Source organism: Rhinolophus sinicus, linkage group LG01 (genome assembly GCF_036562045.2).
Source record: "Rhinolophus sinicus isolate RSC01 linkage group LG01, ASM3656204v1, whole genome shotgun sequence".
Lineage (NCBI taxonomy): Eukaryota > Metazoa > Chordata > Mammalia > Chiroptera > Rhinolophidae > Rhinolophus > Rhinolophus sinicus.
In genome coordinates, this window is record NC_133751.1 from 186,397,872 (window position 1) to 186,417,066 (window position 19,195).

At 40.8% G+C, this 19,195-nt stretch overlaps 1 protein-coding gene, 1 long non-coding RNA gene and 1 pseudogene across 4 annotated transcripts in view; 1 reads left to right on the forward strand and 2 right to left on the reverse strand.

The window, feature by feature from the left end:
- Positions 1 to 5,024, reverse strand: part of ACADL (acyl-CoA dehydrogenase long chain) — a 44,409-nt gene extending 39,385 nt beyond the window's left edge. For 2 of the 3 annotated variants that reach the window (XR_012489612.1, XM_019727007.2), the window contains exon 1: positions 4,826 to 5,017. Coding sequence is in view for 2 of the 3 variants with exons in the window: in XM_019727007.2 (XP_019582566.2) it covers positions 4,826 to 4,902 (77 nt within the window). In the remaining variant the exon portion in view is untranslated. Of the gene's footprint in view, positions 1 to 4,825 lie in introns of all 3 variants that reach the window. The other variant, XM_074312579.1, reaches the window with a different exon arrangement.
- LOC141567179 (uncharacterized) overlaps positions 4,563 to 19,195 on the forward strand; it is a 140,838-nt gene continuing 126,205 nt past the window's right edge. Inside the window, exons 1-3 of the long non-coding RNA XR_012489624.1 lie at positions 4,563 to 4,813; positions 6,587 to 6,688; positions 18,981 to 19,070. This is a non-coding gene — a long non-coding RNA (uncharacterized LOC141567179). The remainder of the gene's footprint in view (positions 4,814 to 6,586; positions 6,689 to 18,980; positions 19,071 to 19,195) is intronic.
- On the reverse strand, positions 7,346 to 8,187 carry LOC109445093 (large ribosomal subunit protein eL6; annotated as a pseudogene).

A 19,195-nucleotide genomic window follows, 5' to 3' on the forward strand; every position in this document is an offset into this window, starting at 1 on the left:
GGGTTACCCTACTGAATGGGATTCACCCCAGCAGGCTCTGGTGCCTGTTGAGACCACCCTTTGGGTGTGCTGCTTATAGGGCTAATTGGACAGTGCACTGCTGTGGTCCAAAACCCACCTCCAAGTATGTTGGTTCTGGGGCCTCTTGGGAGGGGATATGGTGCAGGCCCAGGTCTCCCACTGCCTGTGCCAGGCCGGGGACTACCTGGTAAGAGCTATAAAGCTCTTTGTGGTTGTTTGTTTCCTGTGCTAAAGTTGGATGCATGTAGGAGAGGACACACTGCAAACTGAGGATAGCTACCACCAATACCAGACATGGGGTAGCTCCACAAAAAGCCAGGACACCCCATGCCTACTGCCACCTGCTAGCTTCCTTAAAGTTCAGCCATGGATAAAGCTTCATGTGGTATGCGAGTTGGGTGACGCAGGGTCTCAGGGAGTCACTAGAGTGGGAAGAGTTGGGGTCACCAGGTTAATATAGACTCTGGTTTGGTGCCAGTGCTGAGCTTGGAGCTACTCAGCAAAAGTCTCAGAGCACACTGAGGCCAGTCACCATCCACCTGGGGTCCAGGGACTCTGATAGTGCAATTGAGCAGGGCTGTCTGCTAGCAGAAAAAGTGCCTCCAGTGTTGGGGGAGTTGGGTGGGGCGGGTTCCTAGTGAGTCAGCAGGTTGGAGCAGTGGAGCTCACCAGACTAATCAGATTCAGATTTGGCCTGTGGGGGCATGCTCAACACTTTAAAGATGGCACCTGCCTCCCGACTGCATGGGAAGAGGACTCCCCACAGGGAAATGGTGACAATTCTCCAGCCCTGCCCCAAACCTTCATACTTCAGTTTGCCCCCTATATGCCTCCAAGAACTTCCAAGTCACCATCCCTCTGCCAGAGCTCAGGGTGAGTGCCTGGGGGTGACAGAGTCTGTGTGTGGGCTGTTTAAGAGGACAGCTGGGTTTCCCGCAGCCTTGCATCCCACCTGGATGGTCAGAATCCCCACTGGTTTTCACAGCCAGATATTGTGGGAGCACCTCTTCCCAGTACCAGTACTCTGGGCTGGAGAGGCCGGTGTGCGGCTGGGGTCTCTTGCTCCTTGGGGAGAACCTCCATGGCTGAGCTATCTCTCCCAGTTCTCAACTGCCACATGGGGGTTTGGGTCCAGACTGTTTTGCATCTCCACCTCTCCCACCAGTCTTGACGTAGCTTCTTCTTTATATCCTTAGTTATAAAACTTATGTTCAGCCAGACTTCAGATGGTTCTCCAGGTTGACTGTTCTATAATTTAGTTGCAATTTTAATGTGTTCACGGAGGAAAGCAGGCAGTGTTTATTTCCTATGCCATCTTGGGTCTCTCTAGGTTCTGGGTATCGCTTTGTACATTTTCAAGCCCACATCTAAAAAACTTTTTATCATGTATTCAAATATTGCCAAAGGATGTTTTTCTGTTTTGCTTGAAATTCTGTTTTGGGTTTCTTTCTTCCTTAGTTGGACCCTGCTTTTTAGTCTTTGTCCAGAAAAATCCCAGTCTTGTTTATTGGCAATTAATTTGTTTCTATCTTTTTTCTCTGGAATGGGTTATTTTGTTCTAGTCAATGTATCTTTGCTTAATGCTATAGGCTAAATTGTGTCCCCTTCCCCAAATTCATATGTTGAAGCTCTAACTCCTAATATGATGTATTTGGAGATAGGGCTTTGAGCAGGTAATTACAGTTAAAAGAGGTCATGACAGTTGGCTCCCAATCCAAGAGGATTGATAGTCTTATAAGAAGAGGAAGAGAAAGTTCTCTCTCTCTCTCCCTGTGCACATGTACCAAGGAGAGGCCATATGAGGACACAGGGAGCAGGCAGGCATCTACAAGCCAGGAGGAGAGTTCTCACCAGGGACTGAATGGACCAGCACCTTGTTCTAGGCCTATCCAGACTCTAGAATGATGAGAAATAAATTTCTGCTTTTTTCATGGCAGTCTGAGCTGAATTAATACTTAATACACATTTTGTGTCATTTTGTTTTAGGTTTATTTTTTATATGCAAATTTTAGTTGAGTTTTATTTGTTAATACAATCTGAGATGGCTTTTAAATAGTAACTTTTAGTTGTGAACATTTAATATTACAGTCTTATACTTGGTCTGCCTTTTGTCTTCATAAAAAATTTTCTGGTTGCTACTCTGTCATTGAAATAATCATTTTGAATGGCTTATTCATTCATTTAGTCAACAAATGCTTTATGAGTGCCTATTATGTACCAGGCACTGTTCAGGTAACTTGGGATACAACCATGAGCAAAACTAAGATCCCTGTCTTCAGGCTAGCAGGGGAGACTGAATAATACTAAATGATAAATAAATTAAAGAAGTAAATTATATGTTAGGTGATGCATAGTATGGAAAAGAAAAGTAGAGCAGGGATCAGAGTGTATGTGTCTGGAACCAGGCAGGGACTAGGCTGTAGTATGAAAGAGTGCAGTCAGGGTAGGTTAAGTTAGAAAGATGAAATTTGAGCAAATGCTTAAAGATGATAAAATTAGCGAAGCAGATTGCTGGAGTAAAATAACTTTAAGCGAAGAATACAATTAGAGCAAAGGCTGTTAAGGCAAGATGGTATCTGATGTGTTCTAGAAAGAGCAAGGAGACCAGGTGTGGATAGAGGGGACTGAGTGAGAAGAAGAGCAGTAGATGACATCCGAGGTAATGGGACCAGGACACATAGGATCCTTGCTGACCACTGTCATGTTACATCAAATGGACAGACTAAAATTCCCTTATCCTATAATTAAAAATGATTGGTTCCAATTTCTTGCTAGTAGAAATAAAACTATAATGTACCCATTTGTCCATATAGGTTTTCCAAAGTTGGGCTTTCTCCGCACAGAAAATATGTGCTGAGTCTAGGAAGCTGGAGCTCTAAGACACTGAATCATTTGTCAAAATAATTAGTAAATAAAAGAATGGAATTTACATTCAAATCTGCCTGAATCTAAAAATTTTATATCCCATGTTATGTTAAGGAAACCTTTGGAATATTTCTAAGTAAAATACACAAGAAAACAAGAAAGTGAAAGAAGTGCCAGAAAGAATAAAGATTTTCAGATCAGTCAAAAGTGTTCCAAAGAGAATATGAAGAGGAAATAAAATCAAACACTTGGCAGCAAGTTTGTTGGAACATCCATTTCTTGCTTTAAAGACCAAGGAACCTGTGCTGAATAAACTGGCCCCTTTTCTCTCTATAAAAACTAGGAAATTTGTACTGAATAAATTGGCCATTATATTACTAAGGCAATAAACTGCTACTAATCTAAGATGCTAGACTCTAATTATCATTATTGTTATTATTATTATTAGTCTCACTTACATTATCAAAGTGAGACAGTCTCCACCATTTAGCAACATCTGGGAAATGGTTATAAATATACAATCTCAGATCTCACCTAAGACCTACTGAATCACAATGTGTATTTTAACAACATCCCTAATGATTCATACGCACATTAAGGTTTAAGGAGACTGTTATAAATAAAACTATAATCCCTGACCTATTCAGAGGGTCCCTCAGGTCCTCCATTATCCAATATTCTCTATATGAGAGTAGATTTGCTTCCTATACTTCAAAATAACATCACAATAGACTTAATGCAGAAGCTGATATGAGAGTTGAGCTGTCTTCTGTTAAGCCAGACATTAATGATCTGCAAAAATGTAAAACAATGTCATTCTTCTCATTTTTTGCGGGGCGGGGGGGGGGGGGAGATTATTTTTCATAAAATTGTTAACATGTAATGGGTTTATTATTGTTCCTTTTAAATGAACTAAATATTTGTAAAATTTCTCAGTTTTGTAGATATCTATTGATAATCTCTATCAATAGATACAACCCACATAAACAAAAGATCCTTGGGACCTTCTATTTTCAAGAGTATAATGGAGTCCTGACACCAAAACGTTTGAGGACCACTGTCTTATGAAGTTCTGGGGAAACGCTTAGAAAAGTATGTGTATCCTAAGTCCAGTCAAGTCCTCAGCGAAGCCTTCCCAGCCCTCCTCGGGAATAGCAAGCGTGTTGTGTCCCTGCTCCCACAGCGTCTGACAGTACTCCAGGGCTGTAATGAGCTAATTTATCCGTCCCGTTACCATCATTGACAGTGAATCCTCACTGCTCCCAGTTTCGTGAATGGGCCCTAAGCGTCAGACAGCCCCGGAAGCTTTTGACTTTATAAACACCACCTTAATAGTCACTGGGCCACTTAGAAACTGTCTTCACTAATTCCTCTGCATTTAATTATTTAAAGGGTCAATTAATACAACTCAAACTAATTTCCTTGTCTGATGGGGCTGTCGCCAGGTCTTTCCCGCCCCGGGTTGTCTCCTGGGGGCCACTTCTCCAGATCAGCGAGGTGGTGGGAGCCCCGCTCCTTAGTTCACTGAGGGGTGACTGCCTCCAGCCACAGTTCTAAGACAGAAGGTCGTAGTCTGCAGTCCGAGCTCAGGCAACTGCGCCGGGCCGCTGCCCCTCCCCCGCCCCCCTCCCCCCTCGCGAGAACTCCTGAAACTATAGTCCCCGCAGAACCTGACAGGCTGGAGTGGAGCCTAAGAGCGAAGTTAGGGCAAACCCCCGCTCTCAGCTTTCCCGCGGCGAGGGCTGCATAGCGGATGCCCCCGCCCTTGTCCTAGGGGATCCTCCCCGGTTCCAGCCCTTTCTGCCACCCTCTTCCTCCCGCACGGCCCAGCGCCAGCCTCGCGCCGGCCTCCTGTTGCAGTCTTCCAGGAAAGGTGGCTGCCGCCACCCAGGCTCTGCGGCTTCCCGGGCCCTGACAACTGGAGCGGGTGGGCACTCACCTCGCGGACTGCAATGGACACCGCGGGGACAGGCTGCCCCGCAAGCGCAGGGACCCACGGATGAGGCGTGCAGCCATAGCTGGGACGGTGAAGGGTGACGGGCGACGGAAGCGGATTTTTGTAGACTCTAGGGCAGGTCACCCAGTGGGCAGACGATCAGCCAGATATTGTGCAGTAGGCCGGAAAACTTCCTGCAGCCACCGAGATAAACATGCCTCGCACATCCTTACCGAGTCCAAGTCCGGGGCCAGGAGCCTGGAACCTGGAACCTGGATCCAGGAGCCCAGGAGCCGGGATCCTCCGAGGCCAGTTGTGGGGAGTGTTGCAGGTTTAAAAGCAAAACTGTTCCTTTTCTCTGCAGCGTTCTGACTTGTTTAAGCAGTTATTTTTAAAACTCTTGAACTGCTTTGTAACACGGATGTAAGCTGCGGAGCCTGAAAACGGATCCAAGTACAAACCCACAGAAATGTACATGAAGTGTATTTTGGTAACATTGAAAATTGATTTACTTCACATGGTAAACTCTACGAACACTATTTTCAAAGAATTGTGCTCTTATCATTTTTTTTTTCTGGCAAAAATTAGTGGCCACTTACTGGAGGAAAAATTAAAATATATTCAGTACACAAATAAAACACGTTAGTACAGTTCTCCAATAGTATTTGATTTGAATTCATGTCTTGCCATTTTCTTTTTCCTCAAGTCTTCAAATACTGTTTCATGATCTATATTTCAATTGAATGAAGTCTGAGCTGTTGAAATTTATGGATTTTTTTTTTGTGTAATAAGATATTTCTGAAGGTTTTTGAACTCTAAAGAGTTTGCTGAATGGATTTCTAAGGAGGTAAAACAGGACATTAAGGCCATTCTAATAGTCGAGGACAGTTAGGACCTGAAAGGGTGCAAATGAGAAAGAGATATTGTGTTAGAAATCAAGAACTAACAATGCAGAATATCATGAAGTTAAAAAAAAAAAAAGAAAAGAAAAGAAAAGAAAGAAAGTGTAATTCCGAACAGAAGCATGTGAATACGAATTAGTTGACCGGGTTGCACAAGGCTCCGTGCAGGCTTGCTAGAACTCTCTGGACTTGCGGGCTGGCGGTCTTACACTACTTTAACCATTAGAAGTATGCCAGGGTATTTACTAGCTTCATGGGACCAATAAGGATAATAATAAAACTCTACTTCAGTGTGCCTCAGTGTGCGCTGAGCACCACTACAGCTGCAGCACTAGTTGAATCAGAATATCTGAGGCTGAAGTGCAGGATTCTGTGTAGTAAACGCATCTCATGGGTGATTTTTCTTTTTTCTTAAACAGGCCTAATGAATTCACTTTCTTTTCCTTGTATAGAAACACTGTGGTGGCTACAGCAGGAGCCAGGGTCCTCTGCACTGGAGACTGTGCTGTGGGTCTTTACTAGAAGATCAGTGAAGTCCGGATAGGGAAACTTCCCAGTAGCCTTGTTCTCCTGCATATGGGGGGAGGTGGGCCAGGACCATGGCCCCGCACATGGTGGTGGCCATCTCCTTGGAGCACTTAACACCCAGACCAACATGGTCCTTGTAGTCCCTGATGGCAATAAGTGCCTTGAACTTGGTCCAGTAGCCAGTGCAGGTCTGTTTTTACACAGGCCTAGTCTTCAAAACCTGATCTTTGAGGGATGTTCCCAGAAAAAAGTTGGCGATCTCAGGCTCCTTGATAGGCAGGGAGAAGAGACAAAACTCTTCCAGGGACTTCAACTTCATGTCCTTTACCAGCAGGCATGCATTATTGACGAGGAGCCACCTCTCGTCCTTGACCTTGCCTCAGCCCCAGCTCGGACCACAGCCATGACCCTTGTTGAAGGCTCCTCATGCAACAGTGTAAGTGTTAGCTGTCTTTATTCTCCTCTAGTAACATACTCACAAAGCCTTTTCAGGTTATAGTGACTTTTAATCATGACCTTTTATAACCAATTTGACAAAACTTAGATTTCTTTTCTAATTCAAAGAATTGGCTGTAATAGTGATATTCCAGATCAAGAAGATCTGAAAAATGATCAAGTAAAATTCATGTAGCTATCAAGATGAATATGGCAGTGCTGAAGCAGAACTATGGGGGAACTATTTGGGGCAAGCAGGCCTTTGTGGTACTTCTCACATCAAATGAGAGGCCATGTTTCTAGTCTCTGAGTAGGGCCACTGGTGCCCATGTAGTCGACAGAGGCAAGATTTCTCTACTTGCAGACTAAGAATTATTGCCAAAGTTCTTAGGAAATACCATAATGTGAGAAACCTCAAGACTCCGTATGTCAGAGGAAGTGATTAGCGTTTTATGACGAGATAGGTGTCATTATAATTTCCATCTCCACAGAGAGTTAGGAAGACGTTATACATTTAGTGAGGTACGTTGCTGTCTGTTTCTTATACAACACTTACATGATATACAAGCCTTTTTCAAGTGTGAAAACACTAACCAATCGGTTTGGCTACTTGCCACTCCACTTTATTTTTTATTTTATTTTTTAACACCTCAGGCATTTAATCAGGTTCTTTGCAATAAATTTGGAACACCAGCTTGCAAGGAGAAACCCCATTTGTGAGACAAACACCGCGGAAGTAGCCCTGGAGCTGAGAACAGCTTTGATTTTTGGCAGAATTTGCAAGATGGCTTTCAGATCAATTTTGCGCTGCTCTGTCATCTTGTATTTCTCTTTCTCTGTGTCAAAGATCTTACCCCTCTGGTGTCTGGGCTTATGCAGCTTCTTCTTGAAGCAAGCATCAGTGAGATATTTGGGGAGTTTCATACCACTGATATCAATTTTGGTGGAGGTGGCGGTGACAGATTTCTGTTGTGTTCTATACAGAGGAATTTGATTGAGGGACAGAGATCCAGTCACACGTCGCCAGCCACTGTGCAGATGCTTCGGGAAAACCACCCTCTTGTCCCTGTGGCGCCCATTGAGGATGATCAGAATGGCGCTGGGGGTGATGCTGGCCCCAAGTTTTCTCACGTGCTGACTGAAGGGCTTCTTGCCATGGCTCAGCAGCTTTCCAAGCACATCTTTAGCAGGATAATATCTAGGCATTTTGTGAAGTTTAACCACTCGGGTGCCACCATTCCGTCACCACCAACTGTTTTCGTGACAGTAGCAAGAACCTTCTTCTTTTTCTTTTCAGTCCTGGATGTAGCTGCTGAGTACTTCCTCTTGTACATGACCTTTCAGGTAGACATAGCTGATTGGGAATATGCCGAGTCCTCTGACTCGGCCGCAGTGGGGCTTCCCCTTCTTAGGCATTTTGGCCTTGCCACTGGCATCAGCCTGCTTGGCTTCAGGTTTCTTCTCCTTAGCGTCTGGCTTCTCCGCTTTTTCACCTGCCATCTTGCAAGATGGGAAAGAGCTAAATTTAAGCTCAACTGCCCATTGACATATAATCTTGTCATTTTGCATGTGTATCTCTTATTTTCCTCAATGAACTTTTTTCTTTTGTTTCCCCCTCAAAGTTAAAAGTTTCTTTGAGCACTTTGGGTTCAGCTTATCAATATTTCACCAAAATTATTGTTTTAACTTTTTATTCAGAAATAATTTAAATGCAAATATAGTGCAACTAATTCCCACACGCCCCAGTTGTTAAGATTTTGCCCCCTTTGCTATATGTATGTATTTTTTTCTGAATCATCAGAAAAAAATAGTAACCCTTAGTGTGTATTTCCTAAAAACAAAGGAGTTCTCTTAGTAACTATAGCACTGTTATCATGTGTAGAAATTTAAACTTGATATAATAGTCTTAAAAAATCTACAGTTCGTATTCCAATTTCAATGAGTGTCCCAACGATACTCTTTCATTATAATGAAATCTGTTAAAAAACAAACAGACCAAACTTGAAAATTCCCTGAGAAGACAAAACCGGTTTGGTAATAATACAAAGCATAATGTAGTCTAACAAAGTTTACACTAACTTTATATGGGCCATTTCCTGCTTATGCCTCTGAAAACCATAAGCAAAACTTGAACTGTTTCCTGGGGTTGATATGAAGTAACCACTGACCCATTCCTTCCCTATCATTTAAGAAAATTCTAACATTATAACCAATTACTGTGAAGAATAAACAGTCACTATATAAGCTGCTTTATAAAATATACCCCTGAGTCTCATTCCATATTTTGGTTTCCATGCTTCAGCATCCGTGAATTATCTTTTTGGTGTGTGCTCAATAAACTTTTACTAATTAGTGCTTCGGTAATTCATTGGTTTTCCTTTGGCTGTTTCTGAAGTTTTGACAAATCCAATCCAGGACATTTTGTTATCATGTCTCTCTAGTATCCTTTAATTTGTTTCTTCTGATTTTCATTATTCATGATATTGATATTTTTTGAAGAGTAAACACCAGGGATTTTATAGAAATAACTTAGTTTTTTTGTTTTTTTGTGTTTTTTTTTTGAGGTTTCCTCATGGCAGAATTGGTTCATAAGTAATGATGTCGCTCTCAGTACACTGCATTAGAATGTCCCTGATGCTAGTTTGTCCCATTCTTGGTGAGGTTAATTTGAAACTCCTTAATTTTAATCCCTTAATTTGGTTAAAATGGTGTCCACCAGGTTTCTCTATTGTAAAGTTACTGTATTTCATTTTTTGGTATAAAAACAAATATGCTTTCAAATGCAGTGATCTGAGCTAAAATGAAAGGAAAGGTTAAACAAACTACCCAGATAATTTAGGCAAATTGCCCAGTATTTCAAGAACCCTTTGAGCCATTTATATTTTTATGGCAGGAATAAATCGCAGCTTTTATCTGAGAGTTCTACAAGGCATGCTTTTATTAACCGAAATGTTAATTAGAGTCCAAATAATCAGGGAATGTTAAAGTTAGTGTGTGTACCTTGAAATTGGAGCTTTAGGAGTTAACACAAGGGAAAGAAAGATAAGGACACTAGAGAAGCATGTAACAAAATTAGGAAAGGGTTATAGGAAAGAAGGAAGGGAAGGAGGGAAGGAAAGAAGGAAGGAAGGAAGGAAGGAAGGAAGGAAGGAAGGAAGGAAGGAAGGAAGGAAGGAAGGAAGGAAAATAAGGAAACCAGTGCAACTGGAGGATTGTATGCTGGGAAGAAGTAGGAATTCAGATTCAGTAGATAGTTGTGCCTGAGGCACCATGGAATATAGGGTTGAGTGTACAGATTTTGGGGTGAGACGACATGGCTTTGACTACTGACTCTGCTCCTTACCATTTGTCTGTTGTCATTGTGGAGATTAAATATGCCGGTGCTTATAAAGGGCACGGCACAGAGGTTTGCTGCATTGTAACTATTCAGTTATTGTTGGCCAGTATTTTGATTTTGATTGACTATCCAAGGAATTTAGATATGATGTGGTAGGAGATAAAGAGTCCCAAGGCCTAGGAGAGTGAAATTCACCTATTTGTTAATTAATTTAGTCTTTTATTCAGTAAATACTTATTGAATTCCTCCTAATGTTGAAAGTACGGTGTTGTACAAGATAAAATCAACCCCTGCTTTCAAAGAGCTAGAAATAAGTTATGAAAATAAGACTGGTGTAAGATGATTTAAAATACAAGACAGAGTATGATACATATAGGAGTAAGCTAACAGTCCAGAGTAGGGAACTGACACTATGGCTGGCCTACTGGAATTCCCTTTTTTCCACTCACTTTATTTTTATGGGATAGTGGAAAAAACATGGGCTGTGGCTTTCCACAGACCAAGACCAAGGTTGGAAACCTCTGAGTTACCTAATCTCTCTATGTCTCTGTTTCCTTATTTATACAATAGAGATACTAGTAGTATCTGCCACACACGGTTGTGAGGCTAAAACAAGGCAAGATATATAAAGCACCCAATCTGGCAGCAATAGGAGCCCAGTACATAATAACATCATTGTTGCTTTTCCTTACCTTAATTCTTAGGAGAGGCCATGTTCTTCCCAGGTTGCCAGGGAAACCCATAGCACCTGACGCTGCCTTGTGATTTAGTTAGCTATCATTCATTCAGAAAGGATTTGCCACAGCTAATCCTTCTAGTTTCCAATATTCAGGCCAGTATCATTAAGTTAATCCTTGTGCTGTGGCCAGACCCCGGGATGAGTGAGGGTTACCAGTCTTAGCGTCAGGTGTAAGTCTACTCTGTTCAGCTCTTTCAATAGCTTGTTCTTCCCATTTTAGAGGAAGCAAGAGAGAGAATAGCAAAGTCCCTAGTAATACCTTTTAAGAAAATTCTGCCCTTGTCTTTCATTCCAGAACATTTTTAGTCAACTCTAAGGATTTCTTTTTTAAAAGCTAATACTCATAAATCCTAATGAGCAAAAGAGTTTCATTTGTCCAGTTTCTAAAACTGAGTTATAATTCTGGCTAAAAGCTCCGGTCTGCTATGAACAACCATTGAGAATGTTAGACATTCAACTTTATTCACATTTGGAGGAGCGGAACATTCATTCTTCAAAGGAGAACACAAAATTCCAGACCATGAATGGACAAAGTTGTTGTCTAATTCTTTGAAAGCTATAAAATTCATTCAGCTATGATGATGACTGTGACAGTATCACAGGATCACATGTCAGACACAGGAAAATAGAGCCAAGAAGTGGGCTCAAGTTAAGAGATTATCCCATAATTAAAACAAAAGCAAGGGAAGGTGTTGCAAGGGCAGGGTTCAGCTGGAATTCGCCAGACGTTGGGAAATTGCTCTGGCTTGACTGAATTTTCCAAAGGCTCCTTGAAATAAAAAAAAAATTTATTACAGTAAAAGACACATTGCCATTAATCCCCCTCAAAGTACTCCTCCACTGTTCAAACCCACTTATCCCATTGTTCTTGCCACTTTCTGAAGCAGTTCTGAGTGTCTTTACTTCATCTTCCATCATGACAATGTTCTGTGTCACAAATCGCTTCTGGTATATGGAAATTTCTGTCAAATAAAAACATTACAATGTGTTGGCATCCATCTTATTCATCAGATCTGGCACCATGCAACTTCTGGCTCTTCCCCAAAGTCAAATGATTCAGGACATTGAGATAGCCATGACAGTGCAACTAAAGACACTCATGAAAGAGGACTTCCAGAACTGCTTCAGAAAGTGGCAAGAATGATGGGATAAGTGTCTTTGAACAGAGGGGGAATATTTGAGGGGGATTAATGACAATGTGTCTTTTGTTGTGATATATTTTTAAATTTAAACATTCACCATATTTGATCATACCTCGTTATGGTTTATGAAACTAGTACAAACTCTTTGTACTTGATTTTGCATAAGTATATATTCAAAGTAAATGTTGTTTGTGAGCCTTAAGCTTTTGGCACCATATGACTAACTTTTTAAATTAGTTTCAGATGTACAAAAAAAATTAATAGTTAGACATTTATCATTTATATCCCTCACACTGTGTCAAACCCCCTCCCCTCATCCACTACCCCTCTGACATCGCATATAGCCATTGTTTCCACTGTCTCTATTCCTTATGCTGTACTCCACTTCTTGTGACTACACACACACACACACACACACACACACACACACACACACACACATATAATTATAGTTGACATTCATTATTATTCAGCTACAGGTGTACAGTGCAGTGATCAGGCATCTGCACCATTCCTGAGGTTGACCCTTAGAATTTTTTTCAGGTAATAGTTAAATGTGGAAAAGTTTGATATGGGTGAAGGTTGCCCATACTTTGATGACAGGTCAAAATAAAAGCAAGTCTCAGACCAAATTCTACAACTTATACAGACATGTATTAAACATGTATTTGCAAGCAAGCACAAAACTTGCTGCATACTGCAAGATAAAAACCCAGCTCTTTGTCCTCTTAAGTGCTCTAATGACCTTTGTATAAAAGTCCACTTGAAGCTGACTCAAAAATATTTCATAGGCAAGTTCCATTAACATTATAGTTGGCATCAGAAATCCAATGGATGGACACAGGCCCATTGGAGGATCAAGCCCTCCTGGGACATGGATCATCCCTTTGTCCAGATTATCCATGCTTAATACACTACCCACTCATTACTCAGTATCCATCTCAGTTGTTAGATTGATTGTACAACTGTCCCAGTATCTCTTGCTTGTTTTCAAATAACCCTTATTTTACTAAATAATGACCCCAAAGCACAAGAGTAGTGATGCTGGCAATTTGGATATGCCAAAGAGAAGCTGTAAATTGCTTCCTTTAAGTGAAAGGTATGTATGTGTAGAAAAAAACATAGTATATATAGGGCTCAGTAGTATCTGCGTTTTCAGGTATCCACTGGGGATCTTGGATTGTATCTCCATGGATAAGGGGGACTATGTCTTTGACTTGTGGCCTCTAAGGTTGTCAAGAAAGAAGATAACAGAATGAGCAAAACTCTAAAGGGAGAGTGACTTTAGGGGCCAGGACTGGAAGTAGCCTACATTCTTTTGACCCATGCACGTTCCATGGGCCATAACTAGTCACATGGTCCCAAGTGGCCTCACTAGGCACCCTCTAGATTGAGGAGACTGGAAAATGTCTTCCTTTGTGCTCAGGAGAAAAAAGAAAGGGTTGGTGACCATATAGCCCTGATTCTGCATATCTTCCATCTCCTCTGGTAAAAATATTTCCAATAGATGTGATTTTCCATATTCTCGTTTAAAAATTTTGATTTGTAGAGTGAATTTTCTGTGTGTTTACTTCATTCTCCTTTTAAGTTGATTCAGTCAGTCTGGAACCTGTGCAAGCACACCTTTATTGAATTCCACAAATATAAAGATGATCATGACCTACTCCCTGCCCACAAGAACTCACTATCTTGGGAGAGATATAAATGTAAACAATTATAATCTGATGTAAAAGGCACAATTATAAAGGTATTTACATAATTCCATTAAAATACAGAGGAAATAGTTTCTGGATGGTAGGGACTATGTCTTATTTGTCTGTGTATCTTCACAAGTACAAAGGATGTATAGAGGGGAGTCTTACACATGCTCAACACTCAGTGATATTTGATGAGTGAGTACAAGTGAGTAAGGGAGGTAATAAGGAAAGGATGAAAGGATTCATAAGGACTTTGAGACATAAAGAGGTAGAGTGTAGAGGGACCTCTATTGATAGGGGTGTGGTTTTCATATTCAAATATCAAACAAATATATACAAAAAAGATTAAATGACAGTTTTAAGCATGTACTGGATGTAAAATACTGAAAAATCTAAAGAATATTGGCAAAGTGCCTCCATCTATAATCTGTGAAGAGGTAAAGACCTCTTTACAAAATTGTACTTTTTACGATTTTGACTTTGAACTCTATTTGTTTATTACAGTGTTTCATTTCAGTTGGTAAGGGGATTTAACAACTTAAAAAAAGTTGTAAGTAATCACAAGATGCAGTGAAATGTAGTCTTTGCCTGCAAGTTCTACTGCTTGCGTGAAATTTTAAGAGAGAGTTCTGATCTCTCATTTACCTACCAAAAGCTTTTATTCAACTGTGAGTACATATTGGAGTCACATGAGGAACACTTTCAAAATAACTTGTTCTTAAATCAGATTTCAGAAACCAACCACTGGAAGGTAGAGCCCTCACTGAGATGCTTTGGGGTACTGTACTCACCTTTTAAAATTTCTGTTGCCCTGTATTGGTTTCCTATTGCTAGTATAACAAACTGTGTTGCTTTAAGCCATACATTTAGTGGCTTAAAGCAACACACCTTTACTATTTTACAGTTCTGGAGATCAGAAGTCTGAAATAGTTTCATTGGGCTAAAATCAAGGGTGTCGGCAGGTCTGTGTTCCTTCTGGAGCCTCTAGGGAAGGATCCGTTTCCTTGCTTTTTCAATCTTCTATAGGTTGACTGCATTTCTTGGCTCATGGTCCCATCTTCAGCCTCTCCAGCCTCTGCTTCTGTCTTCACTTCTGCTAGTGACTCTGATCCTCCTACCATGTTTCCCCGAAAATAAGCCCGGGTCTTATATTAATTTTTGCTCCAAAAGATGCATTAGGATTTATGTTCAGGGAATGTCATCCTGAAAAAATCATGCTAGGACTCATTTTCGTGTTAGGTCTTATTTTGGGGGAAACACGCTACCTCTTTGTTATAAGGACTCTTATGATTACATTGGGCCCATCTGGAAGCCAGAATCCACAATTTAATCATATCTGCAAAGTCCCATTTTACCATGTAAATTAACATATTCATAGGTTCTGTGGATTAAGACTCGGACATCTTGTGTTTGAGAAGCAATATCCAGCTTACCACATTTCCTTCATATGTAATTTTTATTTTTATTTTTTTCATACTTTATTGATTTATTTATTTTGACATATCCAGTATTACTTCATATTAATTTCCAGTGCACAGCACAGTGGTTAGACATTTATATAATTTAAGAAGTGATCCCCCTGACTAGTCTAGTACCCATCTGGTGTTATGCATAGTTATTACCATATTATTGACTATATTCTTTATGTTTTACTTTGCATCCCCGTGACTGTTTTGTAACTATCATTTTGTACTTCTTAATTCCTTCACCTTTTTCACCCTACCCCCCAATCCCTTTGCATCTGTCACCCCAACAAATCTAGTACCCCTCTGATACCATACATGGTTATTACGGTATTATTGACTATATTCCTTATTCTATACCCTACATCCTCATAATTTCTGTTTAACAGCTCCGTATGTTCCTGGCACCTTTTGAGCTACTGCCCCAGTGCTGGAGCTCAGAGCAAGCGAGTCTGTCAGTGAGGAAGTCCGTGTGCGGGTCTGTTAAGAGGAGCACCTGGGAGTGCAATCATCCTCCGGCTCATTCAGCCAACATCTCTGCTGGTTTTCACAACTACAAGTTACGGAGACTTCTGTCTCCCTGCACTGGAACCTTGGGCTAGGGAGCCTGCTGTGGGTCTGGGATCTCTCGCTCTTCCAGGCTGTACCCCTGCAGCTGAGATATCCCTCCTGACGGTCACACACAGATGTGGGACCAGCCTGTTCCATGTCTCTACCCCTCCTACCAGTCTTGAGGTGGCTTCTTCTGTATGTCCTTAGTTGTAGGGTTTTGGTTCAGCTGGACTTCAGGAGATTCTCAATGATGGTTGTTCTGTAGTTTAGTTGTACTTTTGATGTGGTCCTGAGAGGAGGTGAGCACAGTGTTTACCTATTCCACCATCTTGACTGGAAATCCTTCATATGTAATTTTTAAAATATGAGGATTTATGAAGATTAAATGAGAATGCATGTGAATAAAATACTTAGCATAGGCTCTGACACATGAATAGCAAAGAAATGTTAGCTATTATACTTCTAAATATATTTTTAATAGACTTTTGATGAGTGTAGCATCATCTTGTCTTATTCACTGACAGATGTGGTAGGTGTTCAATGATTACTTACTATGTGAGTGAATGAATGCTAAGTACCTACAGTGGGTACATATTAACTTTTCCATATATTCCATCATTTCCTTATATTCCATAATCACATGAGCCAATTATGTATTATCTATCTATCTATCTATCTATCTATCTATCTATCTATCTATCTATCTATCTAATTGTTTCTGTTTCTCTAGATGACGATATGTACTAATATGCACTGAATTAATATCTACTGAAAATTTAGAATTATATTGGACCCCTGGTGGTACTTGCTTCATTTCTGATCAATTGGAACTCAAATAATGAGCTGTGCAGGCTAAGAGTATGCTCTGTTATTTCATTCTCCCCACTTGCATTATCTTTCTTTTGACTTCAATCAAGAGTAAAGCAGCAATTAGAGTTATAGAAAGTAAACAACGTAGATTTTGTTTCTGAATATGAAGTTAGAGAACTCCTGTATTGAAGGTTGTCAGACATAAAGATCTATTAATTAGGGTTAAATAATTCAATTTCCTGAAACTTATTTCTAGGGAGGGTGGATGCTTGTAAAGAAACACATGCATGCCTGATTCAGTTTTCCTGTTCCATCTAGAATCACTGCAATTATGCCAATGGTATAATTCTTGATATTAGCAGGAAAATTACATTAAATGTGACAGCTCTGAAACATCTACATTTGTAAATAAGGAAGCACAGTCATATACTAGTTACCACTTTCGTCCAAAGCGAAATACCTTGTTGTTCACAGCTCTTAAGGCTCTCACAAGTTGGAAAACAGAAGGCTAGAGGGATGGGGACTTAGTCTCTTCTTCCTCATCTTGCCCAGCCAAAACTAAATACATGCTCATCAGGATTCTGAGATGTAGTACTATGTACATTTCTTTCCCCTATTTTTTCTTTCTTACTTACACCATTAGTTTTGAGGAGTGGTTTCTCAATGTGTGTACTATTTGTGGGTTAAAGTAAAAAAGATACATGGGACCTCAAAATGGAGTAGCAGATGGTTTTCCATTTTGTGGATACCTCTACTTTTAAAGTAAAGAGAAGAGCAGGTGCAAAGCCTAAAAGGAAAGCCTAGTGGGAGGACAGCTTAACAGTTGGCATGTTTAGAATGTAACGTAGTGAATGAGTAGGAAAATGGCCTGAGATGTGGGGAGGGAATGGCAGTCTGGGACCAGGTCACACAGAGCATTGGAGCTCAGGATAAGGATTTTGGATTTCATTTTAGCATCAGAAAGAAGTCTTGGAGGGATTTTAAGCAGGGGAATGGAATAAGTATTTACATTTGTGATTTGGGGAGTGGTTCTATGGAGGCCAGTTAAGAGTATCCTGCACCTACGTAAGAGATGATGGTTACCTGGAAATAGATGTGGTAGTGGAAATGGAAGGAAGTGAAGAGATTCTCAATATATGTTTTTGGAGATAGAATTAACAGAGCTTGCCAACTGTCTTAGTCTATTCTTGCTGCTATACAAAATACCATTGACTGGGTAGCTTTTAAACAACAGAAATTTATTTCTCACAGTTCTGGAGGTTGGAAGTCTAAGATCAGGATGCCAGATGGTCAAGTGAGGTAACCTCTTCCAGGTTGCAGAAGTATCCTCACATGGGGGAAGGGAAGAGATCTCTCTGGAGCCACTTTTGTAAATGCACTAAGCCCATTCATTACATCTCTACCTCATGACCTAAGCACTTCCTGAAAACCCCACCTGCAAATACCATCACACTGGGCATTAGGTTTTCAACAATGTGAATACTGTGGGGGTTGGGAGAACACCAAGATTCAGACCATATCTTCAACAGATTGAATGTGAGAGTAATATTTCACCTGAATAGCGATAGAAGATATGACTCAATAGCTGACTGGAAATATGACTACTTTATAGTCATGAAATAGTTTATGGAAAAATATGTCATTTCCTCCCCCCCCCCCACACACACACTCTGAACTGCTAAATTTTTCTCTGATTCTGGATTCTAGGTCTGTGAGATTGGTTCAATGAATCAGTCTATTTTTTTAAATAACATGTAACATTATTTAAACAACAGTTACTGGGATTAGTGTTCTCTTCACACAGGAAGAAAATTATTCCCTGGTGTTACAGACTCCCTAGTGATTTAATGCAGGACTGGGAGATATAAAGGATAGAGTAAAGAGGGAGGGAAGGTGGGGAGAGAGAGTGGATGAGCTGGAGAGACCAGTGCATTATGTTTATAGAAGCCCAGTTTTGTCATGAAGTCATACAGGCAGCCCGTATGGTAATGTGATTGTTAACTTTGAACCTAGGGCTGACCCGTGGGGTGAGGAACTCATATAGCTTTTCAAAATATCGCCTAAGTGTAAGCAACTTTAGGAATAATTTTAGATGGAGGTCTTCAGAATCTTTTAGAGATTAGATCATCTGAAGACTCTGAGACAGAGATTTGTGTGAAGGAAGTTTGTGGGGGAATGCCGTTGGGATTCACACTTGCAGGAGTGTGCAGTGCAGTTCTCCACTGGAGCTTGCTATAAACTCTGCATGACATACTGTCCCACAGCTGGAACCTCTAATAACATTGGATCTGCTACGTCATATAGCTTAAGTCGCAGAGCTCTTTACACCACAGCCTGGACCTGCTGCAGAGACTTTTTCTCCAGCTTCTCTCAAAGTTGACAACGTGTGTGTGTGTGTGTGTGTGTGTGTGTGGTATATGTGTCAAATGGTATTCCCAGGTATCGAATACACTGTCCATTTGGAGAATTTATCTCCTCCCCTCTGGGACACAGGTGTTTTACTTGCCATTTCTTGCTCATCTGACTGATTAACGTGATGTCATTTTTTTACAGTGGAAGAAGTGATGTGTGGAATACTCAGATCACCTGGGTCCCTTCAGACTCTCTTCTGACAGACAAGGGGAGACTTAACATAGCCTCGAGGTAAGATTGTAAATATGCTACTATTCTGTTCCAAGAGAAAAAAAACTTGATAATTGTCCTTCTTGATAGGGATGGAAAACAATATATTTGCCAAATCACTGTCTACCACATCCCTGAGGCCTCTG